The sequence below is a fragment of the Pleurodeles waltl genome, chromosome 3_1 (genome assembly GCF_031143425.1).
Source record: "Pleurodeles waltl isolate 20211129_DDA chromosome 3_1, aPleWal1.hap1.20221129, whole genome shotgun sequence".
Lineage (NCBI taxonomy): Eukaryota > Metazoa > Chordata > Amphibia > Caudata > Salamandridae > Pleurodeles > Pleurodeles waltl.
This window is the reverse complement of record NC_090440.1, coordinates 1,930,027,497-1,930,041,280: the sequence shown is the minus strand read 5'-3', so window position 1 is coordinate 1,930,041,280 and position 13,784 is coordinate 1,930,027,497. Positions and strand designations below refer to the sequence as shown.

The window sequence follows — 13,784 nt, the reverse complement described above, 5'->3', positions numbered from 1 at the left end:
CAAAAGTGGGTAGACAACCAGGGGGGTCAATATTGGAATCCCTACCAGTGTAGACCTGAACATTACAAACATTTCCTGTACTACTTTCAGACAGCATATACATTTTAATTCCATACCGTGCCCTCTTGCTAGGAATGTACTGCCTAAAAACCAAACAACCCTTGAACAGGACCAAAAACTCATCTTCAGATATTTCTTTGCCTGAACATAGAACTCTGAAAACTGATCTACCAAATGATCAAGGACAGGTCTAATATTAAAAAGATGGTCAGAATCAGGGTGATCTCGTGGTAAGGCTAAAGCATTATCTACAAAATGCAATATCCGCAGAAGAAGCTCATACCGGTTACGACTCATGATTGCAGGAAATACAGCAGTTGCCATGAAGGGACTAGTAGACCAATATGAGGACAGTGATGGATTCCTTATCTGCCCCTTCAAAAACACGTACCCAAGAACTTTTTCAACTCTTCCAGATTTGTGGGAATCCACCGGATAGCTCTAGAGTGCGGCCTTAGTCTGGCAGCGTTGTCCCTCAAATACTGCTCTGCATACAAATTAATCTGCTCAACAATCTCTTCCAAAAATATATTGTCCATAAACAACTCCAAAAAGTTGACAGGCAAAAACCTTTCTCTATTAACTCAACACCTTGGGAAACCAGTAGATGCAGGCAACTGTGGCTGCTCCATGTTTGGTGCAACCCACTATTCAGGTCTTCCAGTAGGAAGCTGTTCAGCCGCTGGCTGCTGTACCACTGGCACATCAGTGTCCTCCTCTAAAACAGGCCCTTCATCAACATTGAGAATGGCTTCATCATCCGATGATTCCTCTCTGTCAGAAAATTCACTTCCAGAATCTTGCACTTCCTCCTCTGCCTCAGACGCATAGTCAGTCTCATAATCATCGTCAGAAGATGACTCAAAAAGCACACCAACAACCTGCTGAGCGGTCATCCTACGGCTAGCCATGATCCTTCCTACAAACATTAACTGGACAAATGCACCACCAACAACCAGCACTGTGTAAGATAAGTAACAAACAAAGTGTAGCTCTATCACTAAGAGTTATAAACTCAAAAACTATACCACTCACTTGCCTGAAAAAGCTTGACTCACCAGCAACTACTCTGCACAGCCACAGCAATCACCAATGATATCCCACTAAAAAGAAAATTAGACATAAGACAACACAATAATCATTGTGCATACATCTAAAGACAATTTCACACACAATCCTGCATTCAGTACTCCACCTACAAACATGTCATTCATGCATGGCAACAATACTCCTTTGGAGTAAATTTATTTACTTACCTAAAACATGCAACTATGCAAACCGCAGGACAACCACAGCCAAAACTGCAACAAGCCACAGCAAAGGAAGCAAAAGCTTTGAACTAGAACAAAAAAGAGAAATAAACAGTTATTATCATAAATGCAAATACTTTGCCAGTTGACAAACACCCCACCACCAACCATTTTAAAATTTACCCTCGTGTCTAGTGTTCTCTGCTTTGGGGCAGATGGGCCTAAAAAAAATAGGCCAATGTGCCCCCAAGGGGGGCAGAAATGCCATCGAATATATTGCCCCTTTTGGGGGGCGACCCTTGCCCAAGCACACTCAAAGCACACACATGAACCCTGGCGCTAAGTAAATTCTGCACCCCTTGGGGGCAGATGGGCCTAAAAAAAAAAATAGGCCGATCTGCCCACAAGGGCAGCAGAACTGCCCAATAGTGCTTTTACCCCCCTTGGGAGCGACCCTTGCCCAAGGGGCCACCCCTCACACAAAGTACACACATGATCCCTGGCACTAAGTGGATTCTGCCTCCATGGGGGCAGATGGGCCTAAAAAAATAGGCCTATCTGCCCAATAGTACTTTTTGACCCTTGGGGGGCGACCGTTGCCCAAGGGGGTCCCCCCCAACACAAACAAAAAAAAATCCCTGGTGTCTTCATGGTTTCTGCCCCCCCAAAGGCAGAAGGGCCCCCAAAAATAGGTCGATCTGCCCCCAAGGGGGGCAGAACTGCCCTATAGTGCTTTTTGTCCCATGGGGGCGATCCTTGCCCAAGGGTCCGGCCCCCAAACACCAAAAAAATCAGCAAATAAAACCCAATCCTTGGTTTCTAGTGGCTTTCTGCCCCCATTGGGGGCAGATCGGCCTAAAAATAAGGCCTATCTGCCCCACAAGGGGGGCAGAAATGGTGAAAAATACATTGCCTCCCAAAGGAGAGCGACCCTTGCCCAAGGGGTCGCTCCCCCACACTGTAAACACACACACACACTAATTCCCTGGTGTGTAGTGGGCATTCCTGCTGCCCGATCGCATCGCGATCGGGCACAGGAATGCTCAAAGAGACATTGAGGGAAAGGAAAACCGTTTCCTTTCCCTCATTGTCTCTTTCAGAGGGATCCCCCCCTGCCCGGAGGTAAAACTCACCTCCGTTCTGGTCGACGTGCTGGAAGAAAATAGCTTCCAGTGCGTCTGCACCCTTTCATGATGTCAGCGCGCAATTGCACGCCGACGTCATGGGGCGGCGGAGGAGGGGGCAGGGGTGAAAGGGGAAGCGAGTCCCCTTCCAACCCTGACCTTGGGGCATCGGGGGGCAGCCCTCGGGGTGAGCACTTCCCCGAGGGCCTGTACACGGACGTAATGGTTACATCCGTGGCATTCAAGGGGTTAATAGATGCAAATTTGAAAAACTAATTTTGTAAATGTAGAGCTCTGTGAGACATTTTGTGAGGACATTGACTTTTAAGAACAGCAAAATGATTTAAAAAAATCGAAGTTTGAAAGAAATTCTTTGGGCTTTTTTTGAAGGAAGTAATATTGACATTAGACTGAGCCCAGATGACGGCAACAAAAAGAAAATGGATAAGGGAAAAAAGCGGAAGTGTACAAAAATAGAGGATAGCAGGGGTGTATGGGAGCGAGGTTAAAAAAAAAAAATCAATCACAAGCCAGATGAAAGGTAAAGAGACTGATTAACAAAAACCATGGGTGCGTTACAGCTAACTTGGACAGAAGAACTATGAAGCAAAATACAGACAGGTGCATATGTGAGAAAGGTAGGAATATGGGGGGAGTTCTAATCCAACCTGCATTCAACAGGGGGGGGAAAAGGAGAAATTGAGACAGGAGCAAAAATGGAGAAAACAAAGCAGAGGCTATGTTGCAGTAGATTTGGAACACGGCTACTGGTCTCAGATGCCATGTTAAAAGGTTAGGATTCTAGCCCAGTTTAGGATTTTATTTAAATAAATCTTTTTTTAATTGAACAATTGCTCAATGCACAACATATACAGTTGACAAATCAATTAGTGGATAGACATCGCAAGGTAAGAGGTCATCACAAAGTCACAGGTATTGTTCATGTTATCCACATTGATTTGAAAGAACTGTATTTCTGCATCAAAGGGAGACAATGGCCAATGCCCAACACCCACCCCCGCCCCCATGAGGTATACATTGTACTTTTGCCAACCTTATCCCCTGTAGGCCCGCCAGTTGGTCCAGACCTTCAACCATTTCTTAGGGCAGCCCCTACTCTGATACACGCACTTGTTCAATCGGCTGGCAGCAGTCCATGTCCTCCTCCCAATCATCACCCTGTGGATGCCTAGCTGCCCTCCATGCTGTCGCTATATTATGGTCGCTACCCCTGCCGCCGACACCAGACAGATTTTCTGATATTTAGGCCACACCTTCTCTCCAGGTGATACCATCGAGCCTCCAACAGGAGAGTAAGTTCAGTAACATGAGTCATAATTCGTTCTTCTCCTCTCCAGTAATTTTAAATGATCAAGCAATACTATAGTCTGTGAAAGAAAGACGCTACTAGGCCACACCCCCTGGTACACAATTCTGACTCACACCTACCCAGTCAATATATGTGTTCTTCAATAATAAGACCTATGAAGGAGCCTCAAAAGGACTAATCGAAAATGAGACAGGTTGGTCACCTTTCAGTGGCTCTGCACCTCCTCCACCCAATCCTCATCCTTGATAATGCCAAGGTTCCCCGCCAATGCCTCCTGCAGTGCCCCAAGTGGATCAGGAGAATTATTCACCAATTTCCTATATGCCTGGGAGGTGGTTTTGTCTGGCATGGCGTCAGAGAGGAGGCGATCCTTCTGCGGTACTGCCTCAGGCAATTGTTTCCCCTCCAGAATATGGCGCCTCAATGCATGTCCTAGTAGGAGGTGGTGGAAGTGCTCATTGTCCCCCATCTCGTATTCCTGCTGCAGTACTTCAAATGTCACTAATGCTTGATCTCTTCATACATCCCCCAGGTGTTCAATACCGATCAGTGCCATTTCGAAAACCCCTTGAGGGCTCCAACTTCTTGCAGAAGATCACTGTCCCATAATGGAGTCATGTCAGTCAATTTGCCTTCCCATAGTAAAAATCTTGTCTTTCATACAAGTCTATACGACTGCCTACGTATGAGTCGTCAAGGCGCTCTCCTTTGCTTTCCTGTACACAACATGAGGGTAACCCTGATGCCCCATAGCCTCCCAGTCGACCCAATAAGCGGGTTCTACACAGTCTGCATAAACCCAATCATTCACTGCTATCAACTGGGCTGCCCAATAGTGTTTGCGGACGTCGGGCACTGCCAGTCCGCCTTCATATACCTCTCTCTGGAGTTTGCCGAGCGCTATGCATGAGCTGCCCGAATCCCACAGAAGTTCATGATCAACCTTACCAAAAATATCAGAGGGAATTTTGTAGGGCGTATTCTCCAAAATACAGAACAGACGGGAGAGGGTCATCATCTTAAAAAGAATGGCCTACCCCTCAGGAACAGTGGGAGTGTCTGCCAGCGGGCTATATCACTCCGGAGGCGGTCCAGATGGGGGGTAGAAGATTTTTGCTCAGAAACTCTGCTGCAGCCCACGTAACATGGATACACAAGTATCGAAATCCGCCTTGTACCACTGAGGCCACACATCTCGGTGGCAAGCACGGGGCACCCCCGCAAAAGAGAGGACTGAGAGACTTAACCCAATTAATCTGATATACAGTGTAGTCTCTGAAGATGTGGAAAATATGCAGTATTCTGGCCACCGTTAGGTGAGGCTGTGTTGCATACTACAAGATATTGCGTGAGTAGGGAGAGATTCGATACTCCCAGTCCCCACTCCTGCCAATACCGTTTATCAGTGGGTCCTGACAGACAAGGGCTCGAGCGCAACCGCAAAAATCATCGGGGACAACAGGAAACCTTGTATTGTGCCCCTATGAAGGGCCTGGTACAGTAGTTTGGGACCGACTCACAATCTGGTGAGTGCTGCAAATGGATAATTCCATTCAATATTGTTGAATATCACTTTTGCATCCAACAAGAGCAGCACAGAATGTTGAGCCGGGGGGGGGGGGGGGGGAGGGGGGGGGTCTCGGTGAGGTGGAGCTTTCCATACAGATGCTGGAGGTTTAATCCTATTGCCCTGTGGAGCATAAAGCCAGATTGATCTGGCTGTATAACTGTGGTGATTACCTTCCTCAGTCTGGTTGCGATGTCTTTTGTTAATACCTTTGCCTCTAGATTTTAGAGCGAAATGGGCCGGTATTACCCACAGTCCATCGGTGGTTTGCCTTTTTTAGGGATAACCACTATAGTGGCCGTTCTTTGATTCTCATGGAGACTGCCCTCCACCCAAGCTGCCTGGAACATGTCCAGCATTGGCCCCGCTATTTAGTTGGCTACACATTTATATAGTTCTACCGGCAGGCCATTAGGCCCAGCTGCCTTTACCGATTGGAAATTGCGGATGACTCCCTGGATTTTGGCTTTTGTCTGGTCCAAGTCCAATATCCCAATATATAGCTTTGTCTGTTAGCGCAGGGAGAGAGATGTCTTTTAGGAGATCAGCACAATCATAGCCTGATCTATTAATCTTGAATGTGTATAGCCATTCATTGTAAACCACAAATGCTTTTGCTATGTCAGCCCCCAGTCGTGTGCAATGTCTCGTCAGAGTCCCGAATTTCTAGAACGCAGCTCTGTCCCCGGTCTCTCTTGTCCCACTCCCTCCAGCAGTATTGAGGCATCAATGGCAACAATCTAACAATCTCATGTTCCAATGCTTCAATGTCTAACTTCTGTTCCTTCTTATAAGTCCCCCCTTCCCCCAATCAAGGCCTGTATGTGTTCGCAGTCACTGTTTTAAAGTCCTCCCACAGGATGCAGGTGGAGTCCACAGTCCCTTTATTGTCAAGGAAATATTGGTCCGTCCTTTTTCTGACTTTATACCTGAAGGTTTTGTCTTTGAGAAACCAGGGGTCAATCTTTGGGGGGCATTACTGATGTCTGGGAGTGGCCAGACAGTAGCGCTCCACTGGAGAGTGATCCGAGATGTCACACGCTTGGTATGCAGGGTAGCATTTCTGAACTGCCCAGCATAGGTGTGGTTGGTGAAGACATAATCTAATTGAGAGTGACTCCCAGGTGCTGCAGAAATGTGTGTGAATTGACGTGCAGTCGGATTGTGTTCCCTCCATAAATCAAGCATCCCATAGCATCCACGAAAGCCTGGAGGGGGCTGGGGCCACCACCTCTGGACAAGATAGACTCCCTGTCCCACTCTGGATCCATTATTGCATTCATATCCCTCCCCGCCGAGAATCAAAATACCAAGCAATAGCTCCATCAGCAGAGCACTAAGTGCAGGGAGGGATTCCGCATGTAGGTGTGGCGGTGCATAGACAGAGCAAATGTTGAGGTTAAACCCTTCCCACGTACCTGAGTGTGCCACGAAAGGCTCAAGTGGGTCTTGTCATGTACAGTGTGAGATGAATGGGACAGAATTTTTTTATAAGGATCCCGGTCCCTCTAGAGTTACATAGCTAGATGGGCTAATAGTATGTACCCAAAGCAATCCAGCACTTTGTAGTGGTTTCCCTTAAGGTGTGTCTCCTGCAAGAGTACCAGGTCTGGGGCATGCCTAAGGAGATATTGCAGCACTACAGCTTTCTTGATTTTACTACCCAGACCATTGACATTCTGCATCAGAATTTTCAAGGTAAGATGAGTGCCTGCCCATATTATGACTGGAAACCAATGTGCACCCCCCCTCATGACGGATGCAAGACTAGCCATGATGCATATCTCCTGTATGTCCCTAACCATCCACATTGGATGCCTAGCATCCCGGAACCAACTAAGTAACTGCACAGTCACCAAGCTAAAACAACAAGAAAACTAACAGAACTAGAAAATAACATAGTTGCAGTACCCAACCAATATACTCCCTCCTCCCTGCTACCCTGCATTGCAGGCTTGGAACTGCCCACCTCCCCAACTTGCAGTGTAAAATGCAAAACATCGGGGCTGGTCTGCTCCGCCCAGATTGACCAGACAAATATACCCTAAAAGTTGTGCATACCTGTGTCCTTAAATAGCATGCCAATGCTTACCCTGCTGCCACTTTATCGCAACCAGAGTCATCCCTCCTTACTCAGAAACAAGCAATATCTCTCTCACCCCCAGTAAGCGGCCCAAAAACAACCACAGAGCACCCGTCATTGTCAGCATTATAGTTGGCAGTACCTGCATTGCCTGTTACATCGTTCAAGCAAGACTTGTGTGTCCTCAGCCAGTGCCACTGCATCACTCTAGTCAGGTGTCCTCCCAACTGCGTCTCCTCGTTGACACGGGAGTAGTGCAGGCTCGAAATGTTTGTTCCTCTCCGGTTCCTTGTGATTCCGCTGGCCAACCGTGCACCAGCCCTCCAGCCAGTTCCAGGCCTCCGCCAGCGAAGTAAAATGCAAGGATTTTCCCTCCTTCACCACCAGCAGCCTCTCCAGGTATTACATCATGTATTTAAGATCCTTGGTTTACAGTGCTTTTGTTCAGTTCATCGAAGCTGTGGCGCTGCACCAGCAGAGTAAAATCCAGAAAGAAGTGCACTGTGTCATTCTCACAGTAGAGGTCACCAGCAACAGAAGAGCGGGCCACTTCCGGGACTTCATCCCTTTCGTAATAGTTTAATACCATAGCAATGATTTTTCAGGGAGGGGCCCCTGGCCGGGGTGGGGCACGGGTGCCCTGTGGGCCTTCAATAGTGAAGAAGTTTGAGGGTGTTAATGATAAGGTCCTCCAAAAATCAACACTGGGGCCCTCGGCCCCTTCAGGAACCCCCACAACTTTGATATTGTTCCTGCACACTCTACCTTACTGATCTTCCTGCTTGGCAGTCACCATGGCATTTTGTCTGGTGAGGTACTGGAATTGCTCTTCCAGTTGCTTGGTAGTGGACTGCAGGGAGTTGTTGCTCAATTGAGCCATGGAGACTTTGTCGGAATTTTTTTTTTAAGGTCAGCTCTCAAAGGTGTTAAGTCCACAGTTACTGCATCTGATTTAGGTCCAGTAGAGCCCTTCAGATCTCGGAGAGTGGCCATTATTTCCCTCAGGGAGGGCTCCGTCGCAGCTGGGTGTGCTGTCTATGCCACAGCAGCGTCATGGGGCAGTCTGGCCACAGCATATTTGTCCATCTCATTGGATTCAGGGGGTACCTGATTCCTCACCATTCCAACTGGTCACCATGTGTCAGATCCCTCTCTTGGTCACCACCCCTCCTCAACAAAGGATGTGTCAAAACTTAGCACAGAATGAGGGTTATTGCCACAGCTAGAGCATCAGTCTAGTGAATGTTGGGTAGGCTAATGGCGCCTATCAGACCCCCCTTCCCCCAAAGGAGGAATATCTCAGTTCCAGATGGACTGTCCACCACCCAGGTTAAGCCAACCCACTCTTTCAGGGCCCTGTGGCTAAATTCAGTGAAGCGCCCAGAACACCGGCTGCACTGTCAAGTTCATATGTGGCCCTTGCAGCAGAGGCATGGTGGGCGGGTGGGGGGTGGGGGGGGAAGGACCCCAGCGTCACTGCCTATCACTCGCAAGTCTCTCCAAGGTGGCGGATCGCGCTGAGGAAGGGCCTCCCACGGTGTGTAGAATCCCACCACGTCACTCACTTAATTAAAACTGCCTTGGGCCGCTGCCAGATTTCAGGCTCTTCTCGCCGGCAATTAGATGGAGAGGCCCCTGCTCTTAGATTCCCCCCTCCAAGATTTGGCACCCCACAGAGGCCTTCAAACCACCTGGCCTCAGCAGTGGGCATGAGGGGGCGACAGCACTGGGAAACACTGCCGCGGACCACAAGATCTCGTGACCAGGCTTCACTCCAGCCCGGTCGAGGTCATTTTCTTGGTGCCTTCGGCTCTGGCCAGGTTCAATTCTCTGCCACTCCTCGCGGCCTGGCCACTGCCACAGCTGAGACATGGCCCAGCTTCAGGGACACGCATTGTCGCTGCAACCGCTGCCCAAGGTGTGATAGCCCTCCTCAAACCACCCACCGACTGCTGCAAGCTGGAATCCATCTCAGATGGTTCGATGTGGCATGTAGAACTGATTTATGTGCAGATGGCGGGGTTGTCCGGATCGGCGGGTGCAGAGCTCAACTAATGTGCGGCCCTCATGGTCGGTGCTTGGCCACGCCCCCAGCATGTTACTACTTTGGCTGTATTCAAGTCTCATCTATCCAAATTTATTGGGGGTTGCTGGCTATTCTTTCAGAAATCAGTAGGGTGGCAGTGTTCATGTTCTGTGTCGTCACATACATTTGTATTGTGTGATAACACTAACATCCGGATATAAATGGAGTCATCTGCAGCAGTGGCAGTATTTAGAATAGTTTCTGAGCCAGAGTTTGTGATATTTCAAAGATGAAGAATCTGCTAAAAGAACAAGATATGCATCATTACCAATGAAGCAGGAGGTGTGAAAATCTTATTTATTTCAATCTTATTCTTTGAAATGCATTTTTATACCATAGGTTTCTTTCAGTCCTAGGTAATTATATCCATCACTTTTCCATTTTTCACATTTGGAGAGTTCTATTAATAGACCTTTTTTCTCATTGATTCAAACCAAAAGTATGTATTTTATTGCTCCCTGAAATTTTGATGTGGGTAATGTCTGGGACTCACTTTCATAATATTCTGGAGTTACCCTCTTCACTATACTTTTCCGCCTTTTCCTTTCTTTTTCCGCCCAAGCTGCTGTGAAAGATGAGGCATTATGGGGCTGCTGTTCACTCTGGTAGCTGAGGACAGAGCACGATGCAAAGGTCACAGTCTTCTTGGAAGTCTTACTAGTTTCGCTGTGGACATTTATTTTTAAGGAGGAGCTCCTGTCACAGCAAACTCCCATCTAAATCTGGCACTCAGCCTTTAAGTTTAGACCATACGTGGAAGACCCAGGCTGAATTGTCTCTAGCTTAAGAGGTGATCACTGTTATCTTTGTGGTAAGGTGTTGCTGTACGATGTGTGCATTCTCTGGAATGGTTCCCACAAAATTGGGGAAATACATTGAAATTTGCTGTTCTGACAGTACCACAGTTTTCACTTCCCTTGGCCAAGCTGTGTGTGTATGAATGTGTATATAAAATATACTATGTATATTTAAGTGCAAACCTATCTACAAAGCAGTTGTGCACTGTACAAGATGAGTTGTAGATGAGTTATGAACTATGTTGGAACAACGCATACTGGAACAACGCATGCCTGAACAACGAGGTAGGAACAACGACCGCGTTGTTACCACTAATGCCTTTACCACAAATGCCTTAACAACGATTTTTCGTTGTAAAGGCATTCCTGGTAAAGGCATTAGTGATAGGCATGCATGGTTCCAGCATGCGTCCCCCCTGGCCCCCCACCCCTAAAAATTACTGCGACCCCACGCCAACCCCCCACACTTGCCCCTAAAACTACCCCAACCCCCCACCTCGTTTCTAAAATTACCACAACCCCCACCCTGCCCCTAAAACAACCCCCATCCCTGAAACCTAAAGTACCCCAACCCCCACCCCTTAAACCCAAAACCACCCGCCCCTAAAACTACTGCAACCCCTCTCCCCGCCGCTACAACCACCCCAACCCCCACCCCTAAAACCTAAACCACCCCAATCCCCCACCCCACCCCTAAAAACCTAAACCACCCCGACCCCACACCACCAAATACTAAAAATACCCAACCCCCCACCCCGCCCCTAAAACTAAAAATACCCGACCCCCCCGCCCCTAAAACTAAAAATACCCCTCCCCAAACCTAAACCGCCCGACCCCCACCCCTAAAACTAAAAAATACCCCGACCCCCCCCCCCCCCCCCTCGCCCCTAAAACTAAAAATACCCCTCTACTCCCTCCCCCGCCACTAAACCGCCCGGACGCCCCCACCCCTGCCACTAAAACCCCAACACCCCGCCCCTAAAACTAAAAATACCCCGATCCCCCCCAATCCGAAAAACTAAAACCCAACCCCCACCCTGCCCCTAAAACCCCAACCCCCCACCCCAGCCCCTAAAACTAAAAATACCCCTCCTCCCTCCCCCGACCCCTAAACCTAAACCACCCCGCCCCTAAAACTAAAAATACCCTGACCCCCCCCCAATCCCGGCCCCTAAAACTAAAAATACCCCGACCCCCCCACCCCTAAAACTCCCACCCCACCCCTAAAACAAAAAATACCCCGACCCCTCAGCCCCTAAAACAGCCCCACTTACCTGACTCATCGCGTCGTCTTCCTCAGCCGACTCCCTTGTTCTGTGCCTTAACTACGCAGGCACAAAGCAACGAAGTTGTGGTTAACGAAAGCGTTGTTCCGCTTTCGTTGTCCACGACTTCGTTGTTACAGAGTTGTTGTTCAGGGCGTTTCCCACAGCTTGCAGGTAGCGGGGCTCATTCTTCACATAATGTACATACAATGGGTGCAGTATGTGTAATTACATGTGAATGAGGTTGTCTTAATTTCCTTATTAAAGTGAAGGAGTGTTGAAGGGCAGCTTATGTGTTTTAGGAAGGATCTTCAGGTCCTGGGTGTGTAGCAGGAGCAGGCAGTTTTTCCCCGTTTTCTCTTACTCGAACATTTGTGTCTAGTGATACCACTGCTTTTTGTGTTGGTTTGATCATCTGAGAGTTGCGTCTTTTTGGCCAGATAGTTTTGCATTTGATATCACTGATTTGAAGGTTAGGGGCAGCAGAGCTTGAATGGGATGCAGTAAGTCTATTCTACTTATGGAGAGCCATCAAAGTTTCTGAAATGTGGTAAATGGTTGTACTTTCTCGGTTGGTTATCTGAGACTCCAGTAAAAACAGGGCATTGCCTTTGTCCAGGTGGGGTGGCGGCACTGTTAGAACAGCTGTTCATAGTCCACATTTTGGGCAAAATCAGTGGTTTGAGTGGAAGAGAATTCTCTGGACAGAGTTAGTTGTTCCTTTCACAGGTTCTGCTTGGGGTTTGCAAACTTAGTCTGCTTCACCTCACATCAGACCTGTCTGGAATATTAACCTGGTTTTCACTTTGTTTTGGTGGGATACTTGTTTGAGCATGTGCATTCATGCTGCTTCTCATCGTAATTCTGACATATGTGTTCATAGCAGATGTGTTTTTGTCTTGTTCTCTCTCTGATCTATGCACGCCTGGCAGATAAGGTTTGATCTTGTGTTTCCCTCAGGCTGATGCATGTTTGACAGATCTTGAGATTCACTCATCTTCGGTGATCAACCAGCTGAGGAGGGATCTGGAATGTGAGAAAGAGCTTTGTGTGACTCTGCAAGAAGTTGGTAAGCAGCAGGTAAGGCAGAGAGTTTGTTCTGGTTTCTGTTCAACGCTGATGTATGGAATGGAGATATATTAGTGACCTTCCAGTACTGGTGCACTTTTCTAAGTTAATGCTCCCTAACATGCTGGAAATACTCTGTTACTTATGGGATTTCAGGTTCTTGGGAGTTTGTTTTTTTATTTCAATTTTGTCCAAGCACTTTTCGAATTTTCCAAAGCAAGTAACAGTCTCTTCAACCTCCCTTTTGAAAAAGTTAGCATAATCAGCCTTCAAAATATCAGTTAAGCTGTACAGATCCTCCTGGTTTGTCAGTACTTACTTTCCTTACTTTGAGAAATACTGATTTTGTCTACTTTTAAGTTCCTAAGAGGTTAAGAAGTAGCTGAGTTATTTGCGAAATTCCTCTGAACCTTTGTCTCGAGATGTAAAGTGTTTGTGCCAGTAATTTACACCACTGTTTTGCAAGACACTGCCTTCGTAGGCCTTATCTACTTCAGTTACACCTTTAAAGGACTGCCGTTACCCTCTTTGTATTAATTGCAGTGTCTTCTGTCTGTTTCAAACACCATGGTTAGTTTTTCTCAGCTGACCAAGTCAGGTGGCACTGTTTCCGATTTACCACAGTAGGCCTGGCAGTTCGGGCTGGATTGTTCCTATTGGAGAAGAGACAAAATTAATTTGCAAATGGTGTCCTCTACCTTGAGTGGCATAGTGGGCGAAAGAATATTGACTGGAATGCAACTCAAGCAATTACCAGTGGCTGCATTTAATCTAACCACTCCTTCCGCCACCTTGTTATTTGGTAGCTTTGCAGATAATGCAGCTAGTTTTGAAAATGGTGCTGCATAGAACATACTCTGCATTTTTAGACCAACAGTTTTATTTGTGGTTGCAATGTTGCCTGTCTAGCTGCAGCTAAGGCAACATATGGTACATTGGGCGCACTGTCCATTCGAGGCATTCCTCAGGCTATCGGATCCATGCTATCTCCATCTGGAGCTAGGCAGTTTTTTTTTTTTTTAAAGTAGTTCGTCTAGGCCTAAATTTCCTTTTCCTCATTTTCCCATTCTCAATATTGTGGAATCTACCCACACATTGATAATGTGAAAGAGCCAGAGAACAGGAATTGTATAAAGTTACTATTTTGATGACTA

The 13,784-nt window shown here is 47.3% G+C and overlaps 1 protein-coding gene across 1 annotated transcript in view; it reads left to right on the top strand.

Moving 5' to 3' along the window:
* SPAG5 (sperm associated antigen 5) overlaps window positions 1–13,784 on the top strand; it is a 415,500-nt gene that overhangs the window by 62,247 nt on the left and 339,469 nt on the right. The window contains exon 9 of the mRNA XM_069226180.1: window positions 12,523–12,642. Coding sequence (XP_069082281.1) covers window positions 12,523–12,642 — 120 coding nt within the window. The remainder of the gene's footprint in view (window positions 1–12,522; window positions 12,643–13,784) is intronic.